At 43.4% G+C, this 10,000-nt stretch overlaps 1 protein-coding gene across 1 annotated transcript in view; it reads right to left on the bottom strand.

Moving 5' to 3' along the window:
* The window catches only part of LOC141627728 (uncharacterized), a 1,290-nt gene extending 1,249 nt beyond the window's left edge, over positions 1–41 (bottom strand). The window contains exon 1 of the mRNA XM_074440952.1: positions 1–41. This exon is cut by the window's left edge and continues 1,249 nt beyond it. Coding sequence (XP_074297053.1) covers positions 1–41 — 41 coding nt within the window.
* Positions 42–10,000: the final 9,959 nt, after the last annotated feature.

Raw genomic sequence — 10,000 nt, 5'->3', positions numbered from 1 at the left:
ACAGCCTGGACAGAGGGCACATCTCCTCGAGTGAAAATCATTAGGTCATCCGCAAATACTAAGTGGGTTAAGCCAATCTTAGAGCATTTAGGATGGTAAGAAACAAAGGGTTATCTGCAAATCACTCTCAGGTGTCATGAGAGAATTTCCATACTAAGAACAAACAAATAAGGTGAGAGTGGGTCACCCTGTCTAATACCACTCTTGCCCTGAAAAAATCCATAAGATGCTCCATTAAGTTTCAAAGAGAACCAGGAACTAGAAATACACCCCATAATCCATTTGATAAAAATTGGAGGGAATCTAAGAGTGTGAAGCATATTCTCAATGAACTCCCATTGCAAAGAGTCAAAAGCCTTTCTGATATCTACCTTGATAAGGTATCTGGGAGATAAGTGCTTCCTATCATATCCTTTGACCAAGGACTGAGATAACATGATATTTTCATGAATATTTCTCCCTTTAACAAAAGCAGCCTGTTCAGGCCCTATGATATAAGGAAGAATCAGCTGCAACCTACTAGATAGGATCTTGCTGATGGTTTTATAAAAAGTGGTACAGCATGAAATGGGCCTGAAATCCAAAACGGATGCACTAACCTTCTTCTTAGGGATAAGAGTAATAAGAGTGGCATTAGCTGCTTACTCATTCTCCCAGAAGAGAAGAAAGAACTCACAGCTCTACAGAAATCATCTCCCACCAAGCTCCAGCTATGCTTGAAAAAAGCAGAAGAGAACCCATCAGGACCTGGGCTCTTATCCGAGTCAATGCCAAAAAGAGCTGCTTTAATTTCCTCTCTAGTGATGGGCTTAGCTAAGTCAGAAAGATCAGAACCCTGCACACAGCTACTCTCTTGAATAAAATCAGCATCCAAAGGAGAAACTGCCTGACTGGTTCCAAGCAAGCTCTGATAATATTCAACAAAGCCATCAGCTACACTCTCCAAACCAATCCTATCCTTCCCATACATATCCTGAATATGCCCAATGATTTGTTGCTGATGTCTCTCCTGGATTTTGGCATAGAAGAACTTAGAAGAGCAGTCATTGTGCTTGATGTTAGAGACCTTAGCCTTTTGCCTAAGAATGGATTTCTCAATTCTCTTAAATTTACAGTAGTTCTGTACTACCTCTCTTTCTTGAGCAATAAGATCTGCAGAAAGTGGCTGAGCTTGTAAAGCAGCCTGACAATCCAGAAGCTCTTTTTTCAGGGTAGCCACTTTAGCCTTGATACCAGTATAATTTGTCCCATGAAGCTTTTTAAGAGCTTTCATGACATTTTTAAGTTTTTCAAAGAATTTAAAGGTGTTGGAACCAGAGACAGGAAGGTGCCAAGCATGCTGGACAAGGCTATCATAATCAGGATCCTCCACCCAACAGTTGAGAAAACTAAAGGTGGGCTTCTTTACTGGATCATCAAAGATAGTAACCACAATAGGAGAATGATCTGAAATTCCTGGAGCCAGATAGTTTGCAGAAGTGACAGGGAACTTGGTAAGCCAAGAGGAGTTCCCTAGAGCCCTATCCAACTTCGACCAAACTCTAGTACCAGTGTCCTGCTTATTGCTCCAAGTAAGATCACACCCAGTGCTAGGAAAATCCTCCACTTCACACTGATAAAGGAAATTATTAAAGTCCAAAATATCAGCCAAAACAGGAGGAGTGTCACTTATCCTCTTAGTCACATCTATAACCACATTAAAATCTCCCAAAAGAATCCACTGATCAATAGAGGACTTCAGCTGAACAAGATGTTGCCAAAGGTCTTCCCTTTCCCAAGCATCATTGCTAGCATATATCATAGTAACAAAAAACTTCTGACAAGTAGCATGATGCAAAACCTCAGTATGAATAAACTGAGCATGGGTTACTAGAGTAGTAACAGTGACACTAGAAGGCTTCCATATGAGCCAAATCCTACCATTATAATGATTACTATAATTGCAAATAGTTCTATTGTAATACTCCGTATTTATGAGTCTTCGGGTACTCTATCGAGTAGGCCTTACTCTGTCGAGTAAGGGTAAGTTGCGTTTTAGAAAAGTTTCTGGCCTGTTGGGTACTCGATCGAGTAACTAGGATACTCGATCGAGTAAGGGGGTACTCGATCGAGTACCTTGGGTACTCGATCGAGTAGCCGGTTTTACGGGGAGTTTTCTCGGGTTTTGTTAATTATGCGATTAAGATATATAACCTTCCGTCATTGTTTCTAAATCACTTTTTGCAAAACCTAATTTACTGTTTAAGAGAGAAAGAAAACAAGTTCACCATCTTAATCGCATTGTTAGCAATTCCCGGAGTTTGGAAGGTCGGATCTCATCGTTGATTATACCGTTGAGTTCCTTGCGTCGAGGGTAAGATCTATGTACCCTTTTTATTGTCTTTCCTTTGTTTTGGTTAAACCCTAATATAGGGATTTGGGGGTTTATGAGTAGTATGTGATTTGGTAGCGTTTGTATGTTGTATGATAGGAGGAGGTTTCATAGAGGAAGCTTTTTGATACAATGAGAAGAGAGACCGTCTGATAGTGTGCTTTCTAGGTAGGATTTCCTACTCAGTATTAGTCCCATAATGGGATGATTGTTGATGTGTTGAGATTGATTGTTTGATATAGTAATTGTATTGTGATTGTGATTGTGATCGTTGTCTATGGTTCTCGAGGCGTGGCCTCGGCTGAGTGAGGTCACTTGCGGGAGTGGCTTCACGCCTTAGTTTCGCCTTCTGTGGAACCCGCCACATAAGGGATGTGCACATTAATGGACAGGGTTATCTCTCACTATGTGGAGCGGAGATTTGGTGGGTACGGCTGCGGTCCCCCCCGGGCGGTGGTCCCATGGGACGATCGATGATTGAGATGATTGGAAATGGTGTGATTTGTGTGTGTGTGATGATTAAGTCATCTGTTTATCTTATTGTTAATATATATTAAGTTGTGTGATTAGTCACGACCCCGGTGTTGTTTTGTAAACCTGCGGTGATCCATTCGGGGATGGTGAGTAGATATTGAGCAGGTATGAGATGAGTACTGGGATAGCTGGGATTGCCACGACATGATGATAAGAGTCTTCCGCTGTAGCTTATTAGAAAATTTACATTTCAGTTAGAACAGTCAGTTTGAGAACATGTATTACACTTTTGGTTTGGTTTTGAGAATTGTAACTCTTCGCTAAGTATTTATATTTAAACGTTGTTTCTTCATTGTTTATTTGATTATCATTGCCTCGGGTAACCGAGATGGTAATGTCTTCATACCTGAGTGGTCCTGGTAAGGCACTTGGAGTATGGGGGTGTTACAAATGGTATCAGAGCGACGATCCTGAAACCTGTAACCAATGAACCTAATGAACATAGGGAGTCAATTAAAATGAACCCGGGGTAAAAGTTGTAGGAGCTAATGCAAAGGCTTGGGAGACGTCCTAAAGTCGCGAACTTGCCCTACAATTTTGAACCGGTCACATGGGGGGTGTATGTCAAGGTCGTATGTGTTGTTTGGTTAGCTTGTGTAAGAATATGATGAAGTGTGTGTAATTGTTGGATGTTTGAAGTAGAAAGTTGAGAATGTGAAAGAAAGGTTAATGATATATGTAGACTTGTTGTTGGAGTGATAACATGTTGGATGTTTACAAGGTGGCATTTAATAACATGATATAATGATCTCGTAGATAAATGCGAAAAGATGCGTAGCATTATATGCTTAGTTATGATATAACATGTGGTTTTATAAAGTTTTTAGCATGTTAGCATATGATATAGCATGCGGGTAGCGTTTCTGAGTTAGCATGACTCGATCGAGTGGGACTGACTTGATCGGGTGGGTTTTTGACGATTTTGAGTCCAGAATCGTGTTTTTGGACACTCGATCGAGTACCTCGGGCACTCGATCGAGTAGGGGGTCACTCGATCGAGTAGCCTAGCTACTCGGTCGAGTATGTTAGAGATCAGAAGGTCTGTTAGGGGTCTGATATTGGGGCAGTCGATCGAGTATGGTGGGCACTCGATCGAGTAGCCCGTTACTCGATCGAGTATGATTGGGAAATCGATCGAGTAGGGGTCTGGGCAGCGTGTTTTCTTGTTTTGAGGTTTTGGCGCGTATGTTTATATCCACCCCTTTTCTATGATAGTTTCAAGATGCCGCCCAAGAAGACTGCTTTGTATGCGAGAGCTGAGCTTATGAACATAGATGACATCGTTAAGATGTTGGAGCATCAGGATGCTCTCACTGAGGCTTTAAAGACTGTGGGGAAAGATAAGGATAAGGATAAGGAGAAGGAGGTTGATCATTCTAAAATCAGCCTCTATATCGTGAGGTTTAACCCGAAAGAGTACAAGGGAGTTGGGGAGCCTAACCTTCTTGATAGTTGGCTTAGAGAGATGGAGAACATATTAGATTTGGTTCTTGTCCGATGAGATGAGAGTGGAACAAGCTGCGTTCTATCCGAGGGAGGCGGTGGCAAGTGGTGGGATACTGTGAAAGTGAGTGCTAAGGAGATATATACAAACCAAGGTTTACCTGATATACCTTGGGAGGAGGTTCGTAGGGCTGTGAGAAAGGAGTTCGTACCGGAGCATGTGAGGAGTAAGTTGAGAGAGGAGTTTGACAGTTTTAAGATGACCGCTGAGATGTCTATGGCCGAGTACTACAGGCAGTTCAATGAGAAGTCTAGGTATGCTGAGGATATGGGATTGAGTGAGGAGAATCTGGCGTTGAGGTTTGAGAGGGGGTTGACCCCTAAGATTATGGATAAGTTACCCGTGAGAATCCTTACTGATGTTAAGGAAGCTTATGAGAGGGCTGGGAGAGCTGAGAGGTTGGTAGAGATGGCTCAGGAGAGGTCAGGTGGTGAGAAAAGGAAGTCTGAGAGCGATGGTGGTGGCCAGTCTAATCACAAGAAAGGCAACCACAATCAGTCTAAGGGGTTTTCTTCTGGGTCAGGGTTCAGTGCTGGGGCTTCCTTTGGGCGTGGCCGTGGAAGTGTTAGTGGTAGTTGGGGAGTGACTGCTATAGTGGTGGTGTAGGCCACAAGAGACATGAGTGCACAAATGTACGGGATCTTTCCGAGACTGCGCAGCTACGCGAGCAACAGACCGGCCTGGTCATGGCCAAACCGGGAAGTCGAGTTACGAGTAGAGGCAACCGCAACGGCGGTAATTCTTATCGAAACCACCAACGAACAACAACAATAATCAAGGGTCGGGGTGTCGACCACATCACCAAGATCGTCCAGGAGGTGGGAGAAGACCGATGGAAAGTTATTCATGATGGAGAAGAAAGCAGCTGAGGAGGATGCTCATGTTATCACCGGTAATTTCCTTGTTAATGGTATTCCTACCTTTGTTTTGTTTGATTCGGGGGCTTCTCAGTCGTTTGTGTCTTCAAGCCATGTTAAGCGGTTGGGTTTGAGGGTATATGAGAATGTTAGTGAGCAAGTTTTTATACCTTCGGGTGAGTCTGTATCATGTGGGAGATTGTTTAGAGATGTATCTATGATAATTGGGCAAGTTGATCTACCTGTAGACTTGCTAGAGTTTCCTTTTGACGGTTTTGAGATGATAGTTGGGATGGATTGGTTAGGAAAGTATAAAGCTAAGATAGACTGTCATCAAAAGAAAGTGCCTTTAAGAGGTCCTAAGGATGTTAGTGTGTCTTATCGTGGGTTTCTAGTCAAACCCAAAGTTAAGTTGATTGCAGCTGTCACCTTGAAGTCTTATCTGAGGAAGGGATGTCCTTTGATCTTGTGCCATGTGAGAGATGACCGGAGAGAGAGTCCGACAGTTGATCAGATACCAGTGGTGGGAGAGTTTGTAGATGTTTTTCCAGAGGAGATTCCGGGGTTTCCACCGAAGAGGGAGATAGATTTCACCGTTGAGTTGAAGCCAGGGACGGGGCCAATCTCTAAGGCACCGTACCGTATGGGTCCTAAAGAGATGGAGGAGCTCAGGAAGCAGTTAGATGATTTGATAGAAAAGGGATACATTAGACCAAGTGTATCGCCGCGGGGAGCACCAGTTCTTTTCATGAAGAAGAAAGATGGGAGTCTGAGGTTGTGCATAGATTACAGGGAGCTGAACCGAGTGACGGTGAAGAACAAGTATCCTTTGCCAAGGATAGATAACCTGTTTGATCAGTTGAGTGGTGCATCAGTCTTTTCTAAAATTGTTTTGAGGTCGGGGTACCATCAGGTGAAGATTAGAGAGGTGGACATACCAAAGACAGCTTTCACGTCGAGCTATGGCCATTATGAGTATGTGCTGATGCCGTTTGGGTTGTCTAATGCACCGGCAGTGTTTATGGATTTGATGAATAGAATCTTCAGACAGTTCTTGGACCAGTTTGTAGTGGTATTTATCGATGATATCTTAGTCTATTCTAAGACTAAGGAGGAGCATGAGGAGCATCTGAGGATCGTGTTGCAAACGTTGAGGGAGCATGAGTTGTATGCTAAGCTGTCCAAGTGTGAGTTCTGGTTAGAGAAAGTTGCTTTTCTGGGGCATGTGATCTCTAAGGAGGGAGTGGCTGTGGATCCGGCGAAGATTGAGGCAGTGACAAAGTGGGAAGCACCAAAGAATGATGCTGAGATCAGGAGTTTTCTGGGTTTAGCTGGATACTACAGACGGTTCGTGAAAGATTTCTCCAAGATAGCTAGACCTATGACAGCGTTGATGAGAAAAGAGAACAGGTTTCGTTGGGATGAGAGTTGTGAGACGGCATTCCAAACATTAAAGGAGCGTTTGACCACAACTCCTGTCTTAGCATTGCCTGAAGGGAGCGAGAACTTTGAGGTTTATACAGATGCCTCAAAGAATGGGTTGGGATGTGTGTTGATGCAGAATGGTAAAGTGATTGCCTATGCTTCTAGGCAATTGAAGCCTTATGAGGAGAACTACCCTACTCATGATCTGGAGTTGGGTGCGGTGGTGTTTGCTCTCAAGATTTGGAGACATTACCTTTATGGAGCAATCTTTAAGGTATTTTCTGATCACAAGAGTCTCAAGTACATCTTCACTCAAAAGGAGTTGAACATGAGACAGAGGAGGTGGATGGAGCTGATTGGCGATTATGACATGGAAATCATCTACCATGAAGGGAAGGCTAATGTTGTTGCTGATGCTTTGAGTAGGAAGAGTGTACATTCTCTGTGTACAGCTCTATCTTTGATGAGGCTGAGAGATGAGGTAGCGAGGTTTGGGATACATATGATGCAGAAAGGAGATGTCATGGGTGATATGACAGTACAGCTTGAGTTTTATGATGACATTCGAGGTAAGCAGACGTTGGATCCTAAGATAGTGGAGTGGAGAGCTGGAGTAGAGAAAGGAACAGTGTCCCGATTTTCTATTCATACAGATGGTAGTTTGAGATTCGATGGTAGGTGGTGTGTCCCTAATGATGAGGAGTTGAAAAAGACTATCATGACAGAGGCACATTGTACACCATACTAAGTACATCCGGGTGGTGACAAACTGTACAAGGATTTGAAGAAAACGTTTTGGTGGCCTGGGATGAAGAAAGAGACAGCTGAGTTTGTGTCCCGTTGTTTGACATGCCAGAGAGTTAAAGGGAAACAGCGACGACCACAGGGTAAGATTCAGTCTTTAGAGGTACCTGAGTGGAAGTGGGAATCCATTTCCATGGATTTTATCGTGGGTTTGCCAAAGAGTCAACAAGGTAACAACATGATTTGGGTAATTGTGGATCGACTGACCAAGTCAGCTCACTTTATTCCAATGAAAGATACATGGACTAAGGCACAATTGGCTATGGCCTATCGAAAGAACGTGCTTGAGTTACATGGAGTCCCTAAGGACATAGTGTCTGACAGAGATGCGAGATTTATATCAAGGTTTTGGAAGGAGTTGCAGGAATCGTTGGGAACAACTTTGAAGATGAATACAGCATTTCATCCTGCGACAGACGGACAGACTGAGAGAACAATCAAGACTCTTGAGGATATGTTGCGAGCTTGTGTGATGGACTTTGGTGGTAGCTGGGAACAGAGGTTGGACTTGATAGAATTTTCTTATAATAACAGCTACCACACTAGTATTGGTATGGCACCGTTTGAGGCTTTGTATGGGAGGAGATGTAGGAGTCCAATTTGTTGGGATGATAGTGCTGAGGCAGTGGTTTTAGGACCAGAGATGGTGCATGAGATGGTGGAACAGATTAAGATGATCAGGGAATGGATGAGGGCAGCTCAGGATAGGCAAAAGAGTTATGCAGATCTACATCGCAGGGACATAGAGTTTCAAGTGGGGGACAAGGTTCTTTTGAAAGTGTCTCCTATGCGTGGGGTTATGAGATTTGGGAAGAAAGGCAAGTTAAGTCAGAAGTTTATCGGGCCTTATGAGATCTTAGAGCGAGTTGGGGAAGTTGCATATCGTCTGGCTTTACCAGCTGCGTTAGAGAGAGTGCATAATGTGTTTCATGTATCGCAGCTACGGAAGTATGTGAGTGATCCGTCACATGTGTTAGAGGCAGAGAACTTAGAGCTAGATGAGTCCTTATCATATCTTGAGGTGCCTAAGCAGATTCTTGATCGAAAGGTTAGGAAGACTAGGAGTGGTGAGACAGTTTTGCTTAAGATCCTTTGGTCTAACCACGAGACTGAGGAAGCTACATGGGAACCAGAGGAAGCTATGAAAGAGCGATACCCGTTTCTGTTTGATCAGGTATGTATGGTTACGGGGACATAACCTTGTTTCTTTTAGGGGGGTAGGAGATGATCGCAAAGAGTTTTAAACCGTTTTTATACCCTTTTTGTATGTTGTGTCGGTATGTTTGTCGGGATGAGTTGGGTTAGTACCATGTTTTATGTTGGGTTTTGTTTTGTTAGTGAGTCGGAAGCGTTGGGGGAGTACCTTTGTTTAGTAGTGGTTTGAACTTCGGGGACGAAGTTCTTTTTAAGGAGGGAAGACTGTAATACTCCGTATTTATGAGTCTTCGGGTACTCTATCGAGTAGGCCTTACTCTGTCGAGTAAGGGTAAGTTGCGTTTTAGAAAATTTTCTGACCTGTTGGGTACTCGATCGAGTAACTAGGATACTCGATCGAGTAAGGGGGTACTCGATCGAGTACCTTGGGTACTCGATCGAGTAGCCGGTTTTACGGGGAGTTTTCTCGGGTTTTGTTAATTATGCGATTAAGATATATAACCTTCCGTCATTGTTTCTAAATCACTTTTTGTAAAACCTAATTTACTGTTTAAGAGAGAAAGCAAACAAGTCACCATCTTAATCGCATTGTTAGCAATTCCCGGAGTTTGGAAGGTCAGTTCTCATCGTTGATTATACCGTTGAGTTCCTTGCGTCGAGGGTAAGATCTATGTACCCTTTTTATTGTCTTTCCTTTGTTTAGGTTAAACCCTAATATAGGGATTTGGGGGTTTATGAGTAGTATGTGATTTGGTAGCGTTTGTATGTTGTATGATAGGAGGAGGTTTCATAAAGGAAGCTTTTTGATACAGCAGTAGAGACCGTCTGATAGTGTGCTTTCCAGGTAGGATTTCCTACTCAGTATTAGTCCTATAATGGGATGATTGTTGATAAGTTGAGATTGATTGTTTGATATAGTAATTGTATTGTGATTGTGATTGTGATCGTTGTCTATGGTTCTCGAGGCGTGGCCTCGGCTGAGTGAGGTCACTTGCGGGAGTGGCTTCACGCCCTAGTTTCGCCTTCTGTGGAACCCGCCACAGAAGGGATGTGCACATTAATGGACAGGGTTATCGCTCACTATGTGGAGCGGGGATTTGGTGGGTACGGCTGCGGTCCCCCACCGGCGGTGGTCGGGTCCAGTGGACGATCAGTGATTGAGATGATTGGAAATGGCGTGATTGTGTGTGTGTGATGATTAAGCTGTCATTTATCTTATTGTTGATATATATTGAGTTGTGTGATTAGTGACCCCGGTGTTGTTTTGTAAACTGCGGTGATCCATTCGGGATGGTGAGCGAGATATTGAGCAGGTATGAGATGAGTATCTTTGGGATAGCTGGGATTGCC

The sequence above is a fragment of the Silene latifolia genome, chromosome Y (genome assembly GCF_048544455.1).
Source record: "Silene latifolia isolate original U9 population chromosome Y, ASM4854445v1, whole genome shotgun sequence".
NCBI classification, from domain to species: domain Eukaryota; kingdom Viridiplantae; phylum Streptophyta; class Magnoliopsida; order Caryophyllales; family Caryophyllaceae; genus Silene; species Silene latifolia.
This window is presented reverse-complemented; position numbering and strand designations above follow the sequence as displayed.